Source organism: Oncorhynchus mykiss, chromosome 17, assembly GCF_013265735.2.
Source record: "Oncorhynchus mykiss isolate Arlee chromosome 17, USDA_OmykA_1.1, whole genome shotgun sequence".
NCBI lineage: Eukaryota > Metazoa > Chordata > Actinopteri > Salmoniformes > Salmonidae > Oncorhynchus > Oncorhynchus mykiss.
The window spans coordinates 73581936-73602587 of NC_048581.1; the positions used below are offsets into that span (position 1 = coordinate 73581936).

Consider the following 20652-nt stretch of genomic DNA (forward strand, 5'->3'; position numbering starts at 1 on the left):
CCAACCAAAAACGTTTTATAAGAGGTGCTGACTAACAAAGAGTAAATTATTAAAAAGATAGAAAGAAAGTCACACACTCTAATTATGCTCCCAAACATTTAATGGTTTATTATATAGTTGCTATACCCATTAACTGTTTGGGTACATAATTAGAGTATGTGACTTTCTTTCTTTATATAGTCAATACTTTAAAACATCAATCTACTTCTCACTGAGTAGTTTCTATTGTTGAATCTGGGAATAAGCATTTCTGTTTACAAGGCATTACCCTACAGTTGCTGTATTTTAAAGCACCTGGGGTAGTGTGTGTGTGTGTGTCGTCGTCGTCCCCCCCCCCCGGGTGCAAATTCTGGTTCTTGTCCTAGCACTAAACAGCTTATTCAAATAACCAACTCATCATCAAGCTTATTGTAATCAACTGTATAGTGCTAGGGTGTGCACCCAGGACCGAGTTTGGAAAACCCTGTTCTATTCCACATCAGCATGTCCTCTGAGCCCGTTTGTCATTGTGGGTCACACTGGAGGGAATACTACTGTGCCAGCGCGAAGGACAGTCTCTCTCTCTCTCTCTCTCACTCTCACTCTCTCGCTCTCTGTCTCTCTCTCTCTCTGTACCCTTTATGAACCATTCACCAAGCTTTTCCTGGAATTATTGTCTGTATGACCCAATACAGTGGCTAACCGACATCAAATGGGCAATGTGTTTAGGGCTGTAAAGGGTTAAAAGATGTGGAGCTGTCAGAAGGTGCAGGAGTCTGAACATTTGCTGTAGGACTTATCTGGAATTATACATTTCCATTATTTAGTTTTTCATGGCTATACAGTCGTGGACAAATGTTTTGAGAATGACACAAATATACATTTTCACAAAGTCTGCTGCCTCAGTTTGTATGATGGCAATTTGCATATGCTCCAGAACATTAAGAAGAGTGATCAGATGAATTGCAATTAATTGGAAAGTCCCTCTTTGCCATGCAAATGAACTGAATCCCCCAAAAACATTTCCACTGCATTTCAGACCTGCCACAAAAGGACCAGCTGACATCATGTCAGTGATTCTCTCGTTAACATAGGTGTGAGTGTGGACGAGGACAAGGCTGGAGATCACTCTGTCATGCTGATTGAGTTCGAATAAGACTGGAAGCTTCAAAAGGAGGGTGGTACTTGGAATCATTGTTCTTCCTCTGTCAATCATGGTTACCTGCAAGGAAACACGTGCCGTCATCATTGCTTTGCAGAAAAAGTGCTTCACAGGCAAGAATATTGCTGCCAGACTGATATTCTGCAAAAGGTACAGGGATTGGACTACTGAGTACTGGGGTAAAGTCATTTTCTCTGATGAATCCCCTTTCCGATTGTTTGGGGCATCCGGAAAAAAGCTTGTCCGGAGAAGACAAGGTGAGCGCTACCATCAGTCCTGTGTCATGCCAACAGTAAAGCATCCTGAGATCATTCATGTGTGGGGTTGCTTCTCAGCCAAGGGAGTGGGCTCACTCACAATTTTGTCTAAGAACACAGCCATGAATAAAGAATGGTACCAACACATCCTCCGAGAACAACTTCTCCCAACCATCCAGGAACAGTTTGGTGATGAACAATTCCTTTTCCAGCATGATGGAGCACCTTGCCATAAGGCAAAAGTGATAACTAAGTGGCTCGGGGAACAAAACTGATATTTTGGGTCCATGGCCAGGAAACTCCCCAGACCATAATTCCATTGAGAACTTGTGGTCAACCCTTAAGAGGCGGGTGGACAAACAAAAACCCACAAACTCCAAGCATTGATTATGCAAGAATGGGCTGCCATCAGTCAGGATGTGGCCCATAAGATAATTGACAGCATGCCAGGGCGGATTGCAGAGGTCTTGAAAAAGAAGGGTCAACACTGCAAATATTGACTCTTTGCATCAACTTCATGTAATTGTCAATAAAAGCCTTTGACACTTATGAAATGCTTGTAATTATACTTCAGTATTCCATAGTAGCATCTGACAAAAATATCTAAAGACACTGAAACAGCAAACTTTGTGAAAATTAATATTTGTGTCATTCTCAAAACTTTTGGCCACAACTTTACATTTAATTTTAATGAAGCAATTCAATTTACTTTTGACAACTTACCTACAGGGCATAACAGCAATTTTTCAGTTCGGAATCACCTGCTGACCAAAATGACACACCTGCCTGTTTGTATCAGAAATAAAAGTGTCTGGAAGGTACCTAGTTGTAAGGGCTTGCAACAAAAATGGATCAATTTAAAACATGTTTAAAAAACGTTCCTTCGATTACTTGAACATTTCTTGTTATATTATTGAATCTCTCTGTTGCTCTCTTAATGTGGGAACATATTTCCATAGTGCTGCTACAATGTCATCTGACTCCCCCATGCCTCCCTCCGACAGACTGGAACATTAGCTTAATCAATGTCAATTATTTCATGCCCTTCATTATTGTGCTGTGAGGAGTTGGCAGAATTTTAATCCCAGCTCTACAACTGCTTTACACTATTCTTGGACATTTTCGATGATTAAAAACATGACCTGGAGTAAGCATTAAGCCTTAGGCTATTCAACATCTTATATTTGGAAAAGCAAATAATACAGTAGGTTGTTCCCTGAGAAATTCCTGTTTATGATAGAAGAACCTGAAATAATGTGGTTTTATATAATGTACTTGAGGATCATTGAAAACTGATCTTACCTGAGAGGCAGTTAGAGGCTTTGAAGTGTATAAATATGTTTCTATGCAAATATACAACTGAGATACAGTACAGACTGTCAGTAGCAGGGGTGTGTCGGTTTGTATACCTGAGGCAAACTTTAGGTATGTGTGTGTTTAACTGCAGTGTAAATGATTGCAGTTTATATATGTTTACCTGACTCACAGGGACAGAGGGCTGGTGTCCAAACAAGGCCAGCTTGACCGTGGTCTCCCAGATGTGAGGGTCATGACCTCCGCGGGCGGTCACCATGAACTGGATCGGTTCTGACAGGTTGGCCACTTCCTGCTCCGCGTACACCGAGCCGTCAGGGCGCACACTGAAGTTAGGGTCACTGCTCTCGAAGCCCACTGCTTTACTGTGCTTGCAGTCCTCAAACTTTACTAGAGAGAGAGAGGAGGGGGGGGGGGGGGGGTGTTGGGGGGGAACGCAGTGGTAAGATTTAGGGGATGAGGTGACACATCTGGTGATATGTAACTGTTGTGAAATACTAGCATATTTTTTCCACCTTCCTAAAGTAATATCTCTCCTCATCCTGCCTTCAGAAGTGAAGACAACTTTGACTCTCCGCTGAAATCAAAATAGACGCAAGAAAGACATCTGTATTTCCTTGCGTTTTCAATTGGTGGGGCTTCATGGAAGCTATGTAACATGAATGCATCAGACGGTGAAGCTCTTTATCATTCTCAATCAAGTTTCCCCTTCAACATGCTGCCACAAAACACAGAACACAATCTTAAATGACACACACTTTCTTTCCTTCCCCCTCCAGAGGCCTAGGTGTATGAGGAGGAGGGTAGCATTGTGGGTGTCTGTGGTCTTTCCACCTCACAGACGAGATGTGGGTTTGAAGGCGGCCACGCACCCTTCATGATATATGAGAGAGAGAGAGAGAGAGAGATTTCTCACAGCCAGTCAGTATTGATCAGATGCTAGGAACCCACAACCCAATACATAAGTGCTCAGAAATTCTACATCACTCACTCAAACATCAGTATTTTTTCTGCGTAAAGTCAGATTGTCTGTCAGTCTCCAATCTCTTTTCAGATTATTGGGGATTTTCATTCTCCTCAATGGGTGGGGAGAGAAATGGTGTGGATCACTTTGATACGGATGCTGCAATGATAGATGACCTCAAGCTGCCATCTCAACCAATATGAAATCTGAAGGGAACATTCAAAGCTGTGCAGACTGAATGTTCAATATAAATACCATATCTTTACATTCTGAGTAATAATTAAAGCTTTTATATGTTTTGAAACAGTACTTTCAATTTAGATTTAAGAATTTCAGCCAAAACAATTTAACATCAATGTCAAGTCCTTTTACATTTCAACATTACTTCGTCACTAGGGAGGCCATGTGTTGAAACATTCTGCCATCACCAAGTGTCCCATCAGTCAGGTGTTGAAGTAGAAACAGTGAGTCATGTAGGCAGTGGCTTGTCAGATATGGAGGGTATGCAAACATTCTCTCATGTGGCTGTACCACTGATGAACGTCTAGACATCATTATTTAGGTGATGGAGCCATTACCTGAGCTTCCAGAGCACAGACCAGTGTGGTGGTTAATTTCTTTACTATCAAATGAGGAGAGACAAATTTATCATACAAGTCAGAGTTGTACCTAAACTAAACCTTTAATCACTTATTAATAAGGGAGCAGGTCAATACAACGAACACATATAAAGTGAATAGATTGAGTGCTCTACGATAATGATGGCTGGTTATGGCTGGTCGATGATTCACACTCAGATGATTCGTTGAGAGCCCCGTGACAAAAGGTCAAAGGTCTTTTATAGCCAAGATACACCCCTTCCAACCTACATGACGATCAACAGATATATAGAATGGGTCACAAGGTTAAGATCTGTATGAAAGATACCTTTAATACATAGCAGACAGTATCTGCTGTGTCAACAGTTTTCATTGTGTAGAGACCAGTGTCTGGCCCCGTATAGAACAGAACCATTAACTCGTGCTCTGGAATGCTCTTTAGGTTTTAACACCCAAAAGACATCGTACATCTCCTGTCAGTGTTATCTCCCAGATGCCCATCCTCAGTAGAACACACACACAATAGTTAAGAATACTCTATTCTGTTGCATAAAACAACCATTTGATGCAATACAAGTATTATAACATAATCTTGCAATTTTTCCACCATACAAGTTAAGTGGAGCCCAGAGAGAGATGAGAAGCAGAACCCAGGGCTGATTGGTAGAGGGTCAGTGAGGGATGGGGTGCAGCACCCAGGCCTGTTCAGTGAATTTGTGAATTTTTATTAGGATCCCCATTAGCTAACGCCATAATGTTAGCTAATCTTCCTGGGGTCCAACACCAATTAATAAGACATTACAAACAATGGCAAATTAAGACTTTACAAACATTTAACAAGCAGACTACTGTGAGAATGCTTTTCATTGACTACAGCTCAGCATTCAACACCATAGTGCCCTCAAAGCTCATCACTAAGCTAAGGAGCCTGGGACTAAACACCTCCCTCTGGAACTGGATCCTGGACTTCTTGACGGGCCGCCCCCAGGTGGTAAGTGTAGGTACCAACACATTCGCCTTGCTGATCCTCAACACGGTGGCCCCTTGGGGGTGCGTGCTCTGTCCCTTCCTGTACTCTCTGTTCACTCATCACTGCATGGCCAAGCACTACTCCAACACCATCATCAAGTTTGCCAATGCCACAGCCTATAGGGAGGAGGTCAGAGACCTGGCCGTGTGGTGCCAGGACAACAACCTCTTCCTCAACGTGATCAAAACAAAGGAGATGATTGTGGACTACAAGAAAAGGAAGATCGAGCACGACCCCATTCTCATCGACAGGGCTGCAGTAGAGCAGGTTGAGAGCTTCAAGTTCCTTGGTGTCCACATCACCAACAAACTAACATGGTCCAAACACACTAAGACAGTCGTGAAGAGGTCACGGCAAAGCCTATTCCCCCTCAGGAGACTGAAAAGATTTGGCATGGGTCCTCAGATGCTCAAAAGTTTATACAGCTGCACCATCGAGAGCATCCTGACTGGTTGCATCACTGTCTGGTATGGCAACCGCTTGGCCTCCGACCGCAAGACACTACAGAGGGTAGTGCATATGGCCCAGTACATCACTGGGGCCAAGCTTCCTGCCATCCAGGACCTCGATACCAGACGGTGTCAGAGGAAGGCCCTAAAAATTGTCAAAGACTCCAGCCACTCTAGTCATGGACTGTTCTCTCTGCTACCACAAGGCATGTGGTACCGGCGCGCCAAGTCTAGGTCTAAGAGGCTTCGTAACAGTTTCTACCCCCAAAGCCATAAGACTCCTGAACAGCTAATCAAAGGGCTACCCAGACCCCTCTTTTAATCTGCTTCTACTCTTTGTTGTTATTATCTATGCATAGTAACTTTAATAACTCTACCTACATGTACATATTACCTCAATTACCTCAACTAACCTGTGCCCCCACACATTGACTCTATACCGGTAACCCATGTATGTAGCCTCGCTATTGTTATTTTACTGCTGCTCTTTAATTATTTGTTATTTTTATTTTCTATTTTTTCTTATCTATTTTTACTTAACTTTTTTTCTTAAAACTTCTTAAAGCATTATTGGGGAAGTGATTGTAAATAAGCATTTCACTGTAAGGTCTATCTACACCTGTTGTATTCGGCGCATGTGACAAATACAATTTGATTTGATTTGATTTAGACAATACAGACAATTAAAATACCTGACAGGAAACACATTTAACATTCAGTTGATGTTTTCTATTTCCTCTCCAGTCATATGGTCTATCGCATTAGATATTTACCTTAAAGGTGGATTTACTTGATTTGTAATTATGTTCCAGCCCCCCAACAATCCGCAAAAAAAAAAAAATTGGCCTGTATTGATGATATCTGGCCTACACCTTCACAATAAATCCATTATTTACTTTAGACAGGTATAAAGAAGGATGATATGAAGAAAATGTAGTCTATTTCAGAAGAACAGAATAACATACTCTGAGTTGTCTTTATGTTAGGTCCTGATTTGGCTATACCAAATGGATGTGGGCTACACTTGCTTGGGTCGCGATGTACATCGCGATGAGCTTTACGGCCACACAAAGGGGATTCTACAGTGAAATTCGAGGCATTATCAAGTGCTTGTAAAATTGTGAATGAGAGTCTGATGAGGTGTGTACAGCCTGTGCAAAAAACAAAGCAGAACTCATGCCTTTCAAGCAACTTTTTTCATTAGAGTCTCATCACACAGCCTTACAATGTATTAAAAGTCAAAACATTTAGCCCAACATTTGTAGAACAGCTAAAGTTACATTAATAACTCTAAATTAAGCATACAGGAGTACCTATTTATTTGTTAACCGCTCAACACAGGATAGCCACGTGCGCACTACCTCAAAACGGTTGGAGAAAATATTTCTATTTTATTCAGCTTTGTTCAGTTGAATTCTTCATACTATAAAATGATATAAAATAATGCCACGGAATTCTAAGCAAATGTAAGAAATGTTGTGCAACATGAGCCCATGGGCTCTCATGAAATTGTGCTTTACAATGGTATTGATATTACAGTTGATCTGGAAGTATTATGCTTTTTGGGCGCTAAAATAAGGTCAATTGTATGGACCAGCGCGATGTACAAAGTGAGTTAGTTTACATTACATGACACTAAACCCAGGGAGTTATTTCAGAACAGCTAATAGCTAACATTAGCCAAAGCAAGCTAACTAGCTACAGTGCAACCCGAAGTGCAGCTAGTGTGCAGTCTTTCTGTAACGATTCTCTTCTTGTGAAGTAGTGGCGGACCAAAGCGCAGCGTGGTGGTTGTTCATTGTATTTATTGACGACACTATACATGAACAAACTAACGGGAAAAAAAAACAAGAAACGTGAGAACTCAAAACAGCCCTGTCTGGTGCAAACACAAAAACAGGAACAATCACCCACAAACACACAGTGAAACCCAGGCTACCTAAATATGGTTCCCAATCAGAGACAATGACGAACACCTGCCTCTGATTGAGAACCATATCAGGCCGAACATAGAACTAGACCAAAACATAGAAAAACAAACATAGACTGCCCACCCAACTCACGCCCTGACCATACTAAATAAATACAAAAACAAAGGAAATAGAGGTCAGAACGTGACAGTACCCCCCCCCAAAGGTGCGGACTCCGGCCGCAAAACCTTGACCTATAGGGGAGGGTCTGGGTGGGCGTCTGTCCGCGGTGGCGGCTCTGGCGCGGGACGCGGACCCCACTTCGCCATTGTCTCAGTCCGCCTTATTGTCCGCCTCCGTGGCTTACTCACCATGCCCACCCCTCTCAATGACCCCACTGGACAGAGGGGCTGCTTGGGACAGAGGGGCAGCTTCTCGGGACAGAGGGACAGCTGCTCGGGACAGAGGGACAGCTGCTCGGGACAGAGGGACAGCTGCTCGGGACAGAGGTAACTCGGGACAGATGGGTAGCTCAGCACTGAGAGGAAGCTCAGCACTGAGAAGAAGCTCAGCACTGAGAGGAAGCCCAGGCAGGTAGTAGAAACTACCAGAACCTGGCTGGCTGGCGGTTTCAGCAGATCCTGGTCGACTAGCAGATCTGGAAGAATCTGGTCGACTGGCGGATCTGGGAGAATCTGGTCGACTGGCGGATCTGGGAGAATCTGGTCGACTGGCGGATCTGGGAGAATCTGGTCGACTGGCGGATCTGGGAGAATCTGGTCGACTGGCGGATCTGGGAGAATCTGGTCGACTGGCGGATCTGGGAGAATCTGGTCGACTGGCGGATCTGGGAGAATCTGGTCGACTGGCAGATCTGAGAGAATCTGGACGACTGGCAGATCTGGAAGAGTCTGGACGACTGGCAGATCTGGCAGAGTCTGGTCGACTGGCAGATCTGGAAGAGTCTGGTCGACTGGCAGATCTGGAAGAGTCTGGTCGACTGGCAGATCTGGAAGAGTCTGGTCGACTGGCAGATCTGGAAGAGTCTGGACGACTGGCAGATCTGGAAGAGTCTGGACGACTGGCAGATCTGGAAGAGTCTGGACGACGGGCAGATCTGGAAGAGTCTGGACGACGGGCAGATCTGGAAGAGTCTGGACGATACAGACTGGCTGCTCTGGCTGCTCCATGCTGACTGACAGCTCTGGCTGCTCCATGCTGGCAGACTGCTCTGGCTGCTCCATGCTGACTGGCAGCTCTGGCTGCTCCATGCTGACCGGCTGCTCCATGCTGACTGGCAGCTCTGGCTGCTCCATGCTGACTGGCTGCTCCATGCTGACTGGCAGCTCTGGCTGCTCCATGCTGACTGGCTGCTCCATGCTGACTGGCTGCTCCATGCTGACTGGCGGCCCTGGATGCTCCATGCTGACTGGCGGCCCTGGCTGCTCCATGCTGACTGGCGGCCCTGGCTGCTCCATGCTGACTGGCGGCCCTGGCTGCTCCATGCTGACTGGCGGCCCTGGCTGCTCCATGCTGACTGGCGGCCCTGGCTGCTCCATACTAACTGGCAGCTCTGGCGGCTCCTTGCAGACTGGCAGCTCTGGCGGCTCCTTGCAGACTGGCAGCTCTGGCGGCTCCTTGCAGACTGGCAGCTCCATGCAGACTGGCAGCTCTATGCTAACTGGCAGCTCTATGCTAACTGGCAGCTCTATGCTAACTGGCAGCTCTATGCTAACTGGCAGCTCTGAACAGGCGGGAGAACCTGGCAGCGCTGTAGAGGCGGAAAGCTCTGACAGCGCTAAACAGGCGGGAGACTCCGACAGCGCTGGAGAGGAGGAGGGCTCCGACAGCGCTGGACAGGCGAGGCGCACTGTAGGCCTGATGCGTGGTGCTGGCACTGGTGGTACTGGGCCGAGAACACGCACAGGAAGCCTGGTGCGGGGAGCTGCTACCGGAGGGCTGGGGTGTGGAGGTGGTACTGGAAAAACCGGACCGTGCAGGCGCACTGGAGCTCTTGAGCACCGAGCCTGCCCAACCTTACCTGGTTGAATGCTCACGGTCGCCCTGCCAGTGCGGCGAGGTGGAATAGCCCGCACTGGACTATGCAGGCGAACCGGAGACACCGAGCGCAAGGCTGGTGCCATGTAAACCGGCCCAAGGAGACGCACTGGGGACCAGCTGCGTAGAGCCGGCTTCATGGCATTAGGCTCGACGCTCAATCTAGCCCGGCAGACACGCGGAGCTGGAATATACCGCACCGGGCTATGCACCCGCACTGGAGACACCGTGCGCACCACTGCATAACACGGTGCCTGTCCGGTCTCTCTAGCCCCCCGGTAAGCACAGGGAGTCTGCCCAGGTCTCCTACCTGGCATAGCCATACTCCCTGTTAGCCCCCCCCCAAGACATTTTTGGGGCTGCCTCTCAAGCTTCCATCCGCGTCGCCGAGCTGCCTTCTCATACCAGCGCCTCTCTGCTTTCACCGCCTCCATTCTACGGTAACCTTCCTCGCACTGCTCCAGCGAATCCCAGGCGGGCTCCGGCACTCTCCCTGGGTCGGCCGCCCACCTGTCGATCTCCTCCCAAGTAGTATACTCCATACTGTACTCCTCCTTGGGCTGTTCCTGTTGTTTCTTCTCCCGCTGCACCTTAGTGCGGCTACACTCCCCTGGTTTAGCCCAGGGTCCTCTCCCATCGAGGATTTCCTCCCATGTCCAGAAATCCTTATTGCGCGTCTCCTCGCGCTGCTCCTGCCTGTTGACACGCTGCTTGGTCCTTTTGTGGTGGGTGATTCTGTAACGATTCTCTTCTTGTGAAGTAGTGGCGGACCAAAGCGCAGCGTGGTGGTTGTTCATTGTATTTATTGACGACACTATACATGAACAAACTAACGGGAAAAAAAAACAAGAAACGTGAGAACTCAAAACAGCCCTGTCTGGTGCAAACACAAAAACAGGAACAATCACCCACAAACACACAGTGAAACCCAGGCTACCTAAATATGGTTCCCAATCAGAGACAATGACGAACACCTGCCTCTGATTGAGAACCATATCAGGCCGAACATAGAACTAGACCAAAACATAGAAAAACAAACATAGACTGCCCACCCAACTCACGCCCTGACCATACTAAATAAATACAAAAACAAAGGAAATAGAGGTCAGAACGTGACACTTTCCCGCTTCAGTTTAAAGTTATTGTGTTAACTGTGTTGATGGCTAGTTCTTCTGAACAACAGTGTCCTTAAGAGCACATTTTTTATGCTAGGAGAAATCATGCTTCATTAGCTCATTGTTATGCATGTATCCAAATAAATGTCATTAAACAAATGCAGCTACTGTTGATCTTCTTTCTGCGCTGTTTGACTTGACTGTAAGTTAGTCGTACTTAGCTAGCAAGCAAGGGATAAGAAGGTTGCCAGCCAGTATGGCAATGGAACATTCAGAACGAACGACTGGGTCTCGTCCATAGATACAGAACAAAAAGACTGAGCGACTGGGTCGTGTCTCTGGCAACCGAACCAATAGATCAAGTAACCAGACTTGGGTAGCAACCCTAGATTTGTTTTGGGACTATATCTTGTGGAAGGATGAACAAGTATGAATAAATTCATCAGAATAACATTTTAATTTAAAATATGTCAATCATTATTTGAATATGTTGGTAACCCGTTGTATAAAAGGGATAATGCCCTCGAAGCCGGTGTCTGGAGTAAATATTGGCATGATTTTCCAGCCCTCGACTTCATTTTGGGACTAACAACACCCATGCCAATATATCCTCCAAACACCGGCTTCGAGGGCATTATCACTTAATTATAAACTGGGTACTTTGGCTCTTGGAGGCTGATTGTCTGAAAGCTGCAGTACACCACGGGTATGACAAAAAATATGTTTTACTGTTCTAATTACTTTGGTAACCAGTTTACCAACGTGTTGCGTCGTACCTAAGAACAGCCCTTAGCCGTGGAATATTGGCCATATACCACACCCCCTTGAACTTTATTGCTTAAGTATCTGACTGTGTTACAAAAAGCACTCACAAACTTTTGCAGATGCACAATCGAGAGCATCCTGTCGGGCTGTATCACCGCCTGGTACAGCAACTGCTCCGCCCACAACCGTAAGGCTCTCCAGAGGGTAGTAAGGTCTGCACAACGCATCACCGGGGGCAAACTACCTGCCATCCAGGACACCTACACCTACCACCCGATGTCACAGGAAGGCCGTAAAGATCATCAAGGACAACAACCACCCGAGCCACTGCCTGTTCACCCCGCTATCATCCAGAAGGCGAGGTCAGTACAGGTGCATCAAAGCTGGGACCGAGAGACTGAAAAACAGCTTCTATCTCAAGGCCATCAGACTGTTAAACAGCCACCACTAACATTGAGTGGCTGCTGCCAACATACTGACTCAACTCCAGCCACTTTAATATTGGAAAATTTGATGTAAAAAATGTATCACTAGCCACTTTAAACAATGCCACTTAATATAATGTTTACATACCCTACATTACTCTTCTCATATGTATATACTGTACTCTATACCATCTACTGCATCTTGCCATCTTTATGTAATACATGTATCACTACCCACTTTAAACAATGCCACTTTTATATGTTTACATGCCCTACATTACTCATCTCATATGTATATACTGTACTCGATACCATCTACTGCATCTTGCCTATGCTGTTCTGGACCAATCACTCATTCATATATGTTTATGTACATATTCTTCATTCCTTTACACTTGTGTGCATAAGGTAGTTGTTGTGAAATTGTTAGGTTAGATTACTCGTTGGTTATTACTGCATTGTCAGAACTAGAAGCACAAGCAATTCGCTATACTCGCATTAACATCTGCCAACGATGTGTATGTGACAAATAAAATTTGATTACATTTTCGATACATTTGCATTGATGTTAGTGATTAGAGGGACAATAGAGTGCTGAGTACCAGGCAGTCAGCAAGTTTGGTAGGCTTCTAATGACCATCAGCAGCATCAGAGCTTGGAGAAGACGGTCACATGGAATTGGACTGCCTCCATGACCGCATGCGTGGCGATAATACGGTCACTGCAACAGCTCTAGGTATGAATGACAATCTGTAGCACTTTGTCTGAGGTGTGAGTGCTGCTAAAGCAACTAATGAAACACCCCCAGAAAAGACTTGCGCGCACACACACACACACACACACACACACACACACACACACACACACACACACACACACACACACACACACACACACACACACACACACACACACACACACACAGCCTCAATCCCCTTCTCCTTCTGTTTAAAAAGGCTGTGCGCTGATCTTATCTCTCAGTCACACTCCTGATGCTGATAACAAGTAAAATTGATTTCATAAATCACCCTTGGGAACAAATGGTTTGTTATGAGCTGGGGAGATGCCATTTTTCAAAATCCACCGTAAAGAATTTTGCACGACAATCGTTTTATCAAGCCATCTTTGCAATTTATCGCCAAGCTTCCTGTCAAAAGATGCAGCAAACAACAGACTAATAAAGCATAAGATCTTTTCAACAACTGTGGCACACATCACACAAATTAGGTTGCTGTTTCGCCCGGAGAATAATTGTACGTGTAATGGAGGAATGGCAAACATCATTTTGACAATGTGTGAATAAATCTTATATTAACAGACAAACACAATCCAATCCAGCTTCTCTTTGCTGGGATGAAGCTCTGCATAGCACAGCAAGTCTCTGCCATGTGGAGAGAGAGATTCATATCCAACCAAATTAATGATTAACTGCTCCCTTCTTCACTATTTTTAAGTTTCAGATGTAAGATCAATCATGAGCCAACCGTAACACAGTTTGCAGTATCCCTCAGACAGAGAAACCGCATGGTTCTATGTCCAAAATAACCAGTCAGTGCCACCAAAGAGCAGGCTGTATTGTGCCAATGACTCCAATTTGCTTAAACAGAACAGGCTAATTATTGTCATTTAAGCAGGTCTCTTGCGGCATGTCCTGGGAGGCTCGCTGTAGGGTTGTGTGTTCTGAGGCTGTGTGTGTGTTTGTGTTTATCTGTGTATGTGTATTTTAGCATAAGAAAGGCGCAGGGTTCTGAGGGCATGTCTGTACCAGTGGCCCTGTGTTCCTGTGATAGCGGGTTGGTTGGCATGAGAACATGCATGGACTAAGCGATGGCGCTATGCATGTCATTGTGACAGGCAAGCTTTGATTGTCTCTGAGGGCACTGGGCCAATTCTCTGCCCATCTGATGAAATGCCAGGGAGGGTGTGGGCCAGTGGGGGGGAGCCACGCCATGTTTACTGACACATCCAGTTAGCTGGAAAATGCTACAAATACCATCCAGCTGGCAGGAAAATGCTACAAATACCATCCATTCAACTGTGATGGAAATAATCCAGGTACAGTGTAACATATCTATTACACAGTCAGATACTTAAGCAATAAGGTTCAAGGGGTTGTGGTATATGGCCAATATTCCACGGCTAAGGGCTGTTCTTAGATACGACGCAACACGTTGGTAAACTGGTTACCAAATTAATTAGAACAGTAAAACATATTTTTTTGTCATACCCGTGGTGTACTGCAGCTTTCAGACAATCAGCATCCAAGAGCCAAATTACCCAGTTTATAATTAAGTGATAATGCCCTCGAAGCCGGTGTTTGGAGGATATATTGGCACGGGAGTTGTTAGTCCCAAGATGAAGTCGAGGGCTGGAAAATCGTGCCAATATTTACTCCAAACACCGGCTTCAAGGGCATTATCCCTTTTATACAACGGGTTACCAACATATTCAAATAATGATTGACATATTTTAAATAAAACATTTATTTTGATGAATTTATTCATACTATTTAATCCTTCCACAAAATATAGTCCCGAAACAAATCTAGGGTTGCTACCCAAGCCGTCCGGTCATTTGATCTATTGGTTCGGTTGCCTGAGACACGACCCAGTCGCTCAGTCTTTTTGTTCTGTATCTTTGGCCAGCAGTATACCACCCTGCATACCACTGCTGGCTTGCTTCTGAAGCCAAGCAGGGTTGATCATGGTCAGTTCCTGGATGGGAGACCAGATGCTGCTGGAAGTGGTGTTAGAGGGCCAGTAGAAGGCACTCTTTCCTCTGGTCTAAAAAAATATCCCAATGCCCCAGGGCAGTGATTGGGGACATTGCCCTGTGTAGGGTGCTGTCTTTTGAATGGGAAGTTAAACGGGTGTCCTGACTCTCTGAGGTCATTAAAGATCCCATGGCACTTATCGTAAGAGTAGGGGTATTAACCCCAGTGTCCTCGCTAAATTCCCAATCTGGCCCTCAAACCATCACGGTCACCTAATAATCCCCAGTTTACAATTGGCTCATTCATCCCCCTCCTCTTCCCTGTAACTATTCCCCTGGTCGTTGCTGCAAATGAGAACGTGTTCTCAGTCAATTTACCTGGTAAAACAACAGATAAATAAAATAAATATGGACAAGACCCAGTTGTTCGTTCTGAATGTTCCATTGCCATACTGGTTGGCAACCTTCTTATCCCTTGCTTGCTAGCTAAGTACGACTAACTTACAGTCAAGTCAAACAGCGCAGAAAGAAGATCAACAGTAGCTGCATTTGTTTAAGCTGTTTTCTAGTGACATTTATTTGGATGCATAACAATGAGCTAATGAGGCATGATTTCTACTAGCATAGAAAATGTGCTCTTAAGGACACTGTTGTTCAGAGAAACTAGCCATCAACACAGCTAACGCAATAACTTCAAACTGATGCGGGAAAGACTGCAAACTAGCTGCACTTTATTTTGTCTTACCTTTTTTTAATCTTTGTGCACTACAGGTCAAAAGTTTTAGAACACTTACTCATTCAAGTGTTTTTCATTATTTTTAGTATATTCTACATTGTAGAATAATAGTTAAGACATCAAAACTATAAAATAACACATGGAACCATGTAGTAACCAAAAAAGTGTTAAACAAATCAGATTCTTCAAAATAGCCACCCTTTGCCATGATGACAGCTTTGCCCACTCTTGGCATTCTCTCAACCAGCCTCATGAGGCAATCACCTGGAATGCATTTCAATTAACAGGTGTGCCTTCTTAAAAATTAATTTGTGGAATTTCCTTCCTTCTTAATGTGTTTGTGTTGTATCAAGGTAGGGGGGATATACAGAAGATAGCCTTATTTAGTCCATATTAGGCAAAATTATAAGCAGAAACGAGAGAAACGACAGTTTCTAAGAGAAACAACAGTCCTTTAAGACATGAAGGTCAGTCAATACGGAAAATGTAAAGAACTTTTCAAGTTTCTTCAAGTGCAGTCGCAAATACCATCAAGCACTATGATGAAACTGGCTCTCATGAGGACCGTCACAGGAATGGAAGCCCCAGAGTTACCTCAGCTGCAGAGGAAAAGTTCATTAGAGTTAACAGCCTCAGAAATTGCATCCCAAATATATGCTTCACAGAATTCAAGTAACAGACACATGTCATCAACTGTTCAGAGGAGACTGTGTGAAACAGGCCTTCATGGTCGAATTAGTGCACAGAAACCACTACTAAAGGACATCAATAAGAAGGAGAGACTTGCTTGGGCCAAGAAACACGAGTAATGAACATTAGACCAGTAGAAATGTGTCCTTTGGTCTGGAGTCCAAATTGTAGATCTTTGGTTCAAACCGCCGTGTCTTTGTGAGATGCAGTGTGGGTGAACGGATAATCTCTGCATGTGTATTTCGCACCGTAAAGCATGGAGGAGGAGGTGTTATGGTGTGGGGGTGCTTTGCTGGTGACACCATCAGTGGTTTATTTAGAATTCAAAGCACACTTAACCAGCATGGCTACCACAGCATTAATCCTATCTGGTTTGGGTTTAGTGGGAGTATAATTTGTTTTTCAACAGGGCAATGACCCAACACACCTCCAGGCTGTGTATGGGCTATTTTACCAAGGAGAGTGATGGAGTGCTGCATCAGATGACCTGGCCTCCACAATCACCCGACCTCAACCAAATTGAGATGGTTTGGGATGATTCGGACAGCAGAGTGAAGGAAAAGCAGCCAACAAGTGCTCAGCATATCAAGACTGTTGGAAAAACCATTCCAGGTGAAGCTGGTTGAGAGAATGCCAAGAGTGTGCAAAGCTGTCATCAAGGCAAAGGGTGGCTTTTTGAAGAATCTCAAATAGAAAATATATTTAGATTTGTTTAACACTTGTTTGGTTACTACATGATTCCATATGTGTTATTTCATCATTTTGATGTCTTTACTATTATTCTAACATGTAGAAAATAGTTCAAATAACAAAAAACCCTAAAACTTTTGACCGGTAGTGTATATATCCGGAAAAAATGATGTCAGCTGATTCATGATTTTGACTGGCTGAGAAACGCTGACTGCCTCCCTCTCTCGTCCTGACTCCCGATTCCTACACGTTCATTACTATGGGACATTTGGAGATCGAATTTTAATATTGAAACAATGTTGCAAATGTCAGAGAGACAGACAGTAAGGTTTATATAAATCTCCGCTGTTGACAATGAAATGTTACTGTAAAAGAAATGTGAGACAATGTCTATATGCTTTTTATAGGGGAGATCAAGTTTATAACTTCCCTGCCTGGGCTGATGAGACAGGGCATTGCGCAGTCAGATGGAACAGAGTAAATATACATTTTGTATAAAATAAATTTAAAAGGTACCCCTTTTTCATGGTATCCAATTGGTAGTTACAGATTTTTCCCATCGCTGCAACTCCCATACGGACTTGGGAGAGGCAAAGGTCAAGAGCTGTGTGTCCTCTGAAACACAACCCAGCCAAGCCACACTGCGACTTGACATAACGCCCGCTTAACCCGGAAGCCAGCCACACCAATGTGTCGGAAGAAACACCGTACACCTGGTGACTGTGTCAGCATGCATTGGGCCCGGCCCGCCACAGGAGTCGTTAGTGCGCGATGGGACAAGAACATCCCTGCCGGCCAAACCCTCCCCTAATGAGATCTCTAGTGGCACAGATAGCACTGAGATGCAGTGCCTTAGACCACTGCGCCACTCGAGAAGCCGTAAATAGACATTTTAACGTCATAGATTTAGCTGGTGGTAACTTGTGGTAACTCGGTGGTAACTTGTGGTTACGGTGGTAACTCGCTTTTAACCAATCAGGATTAGACCCACCCACTGTATAAAACGGAATAACCACCAATAATGGCTATAATGCCATCATGGAGATAGCACTGCTTTACTAATGCTGTGGTAATAAAAACTGGGATAAGAGGATGGTGAGAGAGAAAAAGAAAAGAGAACAAGTGGGTGAGAGAGAGAGGAGGGGAGAAAGAGTTGGTGCATAAGAGAAACGTAAAGGCGTCTGTGGCTAGCCCAGTCAAGGGTCAGGGCTGTTCTTATCTAACAGTATGATATGTACAGTACAGTGTGTGTCTGAGGGCGAAGGGCATCGCCATGGTTACTTTCCTTCTAAGCCCCTGTAGGCATCCATTCTCATCAGTGTGTGTGTGCCTCACATACTGTAGACTGGGATGTTTGTCAGGGTAAGAATGGAGGGTTGGTGCTGCGGGGGCAGTGTCATTCCTCTCTGCTGCTCTCAGTGTGTATGTCCCGGAACAGAACATTCAGTCTGGCAGCCAGAGTAGCCAGCGCATCACAAAGGCAGGGTAAGACAGAGGGCACAGGCAGCTGTGACCTCCAACCCCCTGTTTTTTTTTAAAGCGAATTGTGTTATATTCATGTCTGAAATGTACTATGTATATAAATAAAGCCTGATTTGATTTATCCCCTCCATCGCTCTTTTCCCTTCTCCTATTCCCTTTTCCTTGACACATCTCCCTTTCCTCCCCCTTGTGTCTCTATCTCCTACATCTTTATCCCCACATCCCTCTATCCTCCTTTTCCCCACTGACTGACTGTCACTGCCTTTCAGCCTTAATGCAATCAGGCAAGTAGAACAAAGGCAACAGTCTCCACAAACTGCAGCTACAGTCTGCCTGCCTGGACATATGTGTAACCCCACAACGGTCATGTTAGATTCTCTCTTCACAGTTCACGCCCAACTGCTAACAGACAGAGCCCTTCACATCTCAATGTACTAGAGGGAATCTTATCCACACATATGTAACAGTATTATTCACATGTGTCCCAGTCATTCCGATGTTAGATGTTAAACCAGTGTCACAGAAGAGCAGGGTGAGACCAACGTGATGCTGTGGCAGCATGGCTATGAATGAGCCAGACGGTAGTCCCCGGTTACAGCCCTAGTTGAGCCAACCTTGACATGTTCTGGTGTCTAAAGGGTATAGGGAAGGCTAGAGAAAAGCATCAGATCAAGCCTTGTGTTCCTTTGTAAGGTCTGTGTTTATCCCAGTGGCGGAGCGGCGCTAAGTAAACATTGTGTCTACCTCCCCGCCGCTTTCTCCAACCTAACAGGCCAATCAGCGCATTCCCCTCAATTAGCAAATAACAGTGTTTCACTGGGGCTGAGAACAACACAGAGTCTGGTGTCACAATGTGACCACTGTAACACTGTAACATTAGTGTGTTTAGTTGAACTGGGAGGGCAGAGTTGCAGGTTAACACCACACGGCTTATACAGTTATCTGTCCTTCTATTCGGCACTGTGTTAGTGGCAGAGTTGGTGCATCCTGAAGAATGATTCTCATGAAATGACCTTTCTTTAAACCTTTGCCTCCATTCTACAGATGAATACATCTGAACCTATGTTGTGCAGAATGATGCTGTCATTGTAGTGTGCTACAGGGAGAAGGTAAATCCCTTCCATGTACATGCTGTTGTGTTGAGACACTCATTTATAGTATTTAAAGGAGATATGTGATAGCTTGTGTGGGAATAGGTGCCTATGTGTGTGGGAGAAAGAGCTGTCTACTTGCATTAGTATGCGTCAGTGCTCATGTTTCACCCCAGCAGCGTGTGGTTGTTATCTGTGACCGGTGCACTTACAGAAAGAACAAGGGCTTGTCGCATCGTTAGTGTGCTGTCACACCAGTAGCCACCCCATCCTCCGTCCTCTCCAGGTATGAGAGCGGTCCCATAACCAGTCCTTCCTGTCAACAGCACCTCTTAATAGGAATGTAATGTAGAGAACAAAAAGAGAAAGTTTAAAGCATCTGACCGAGATCATATCCCATAATTGCGCACAGCCATCTTGGACAATATCAACATACAGCTGGCTGGTTATACGATGTACCGGCAGGATATAACAGCGGCGTCTGGTAAGACAAGGGGTGGCGGTCTAAGTATTTTTCAGCTGGTGCACGATGTCTAAGGAAGTCTCGAGCTATTGCTCGCCTGAGGTAGAGTTTCTCATGATACGCTGCAGACCACATTACCTCCCGAGAGAGTTTTCATCTGTATTCTTTGCAGCTGTTTACATACCACCCCAGTCAGAGGCTGGCACTAAGATAGCATTGAATGAGCTTTATTCCGCCATAAGCAAACAAGAAAACGTTCACACAGAGGCGGCGCTCCTAGTAGCCGGAGACTTTAATGCAGGGAAACTTAAATCAGTTTTACCAAATTTCTATCAGCACATTAAATATGCAACCAGAGGGAAAAGAACTCTGGACCACCTATACTTCACACAGAGATGCATACAAAGCTCTCCATCGTCCTCCATCCTCCTGATTCCTGCTTACAATCAATAATTAAAGCAGGAAGCACCCGTGGCTAGATCAATAAAAAAGTGGTCAGATGAAGCAGATGCTAAGCTACAGGACTGTTTGGCTAGTACAGACTGGAATACATTCTGGGATTCCTCCAATGGCATTGAGGAGTACACCACATCTGCCATTGGCTTCATCAATAAGTGCATCAATGACGTTGTCCCCACAGTGACGTACATAACCCAACCAGAAGCCATGGATTACAGGCAGCATCCGCACTGAGCTAAAGGCTAGAGCTGCAGCTTTCAAGGAGGGGGTCTCTAACCTGGAAGCTTATAATCAATTCTGCT

The 20652-nt window shown here is 45.0% G+C and overlaps 1 protein-coding gene across 3 annotated transcripts in view; it reads right to left on the bottom strand.

Annotated features, from left to right (window-relative positions):
• Nucleotides 1–20652, bottom strand: part of LOC110494541 (cadherin-4) — a 350356-nt gene that overhangs the window by 108210 nt on the left and 221494 nt on the right. For 2 of the 3 annotated variants that reach the window (XM_036950599.1, XM_036950600.1), the window contains exon 4: nt 2876–3102. In XM_036950599.1, coding sequence (XP_036806494.1) covers nt 2876–3102 — 227 coding nt within the window. The remainder of the gene's footprint in view (nt 1–2875; nt 3103–20652) is intronic. The other variant, XM_036950601.1, reaches the window with a different exon arrangement.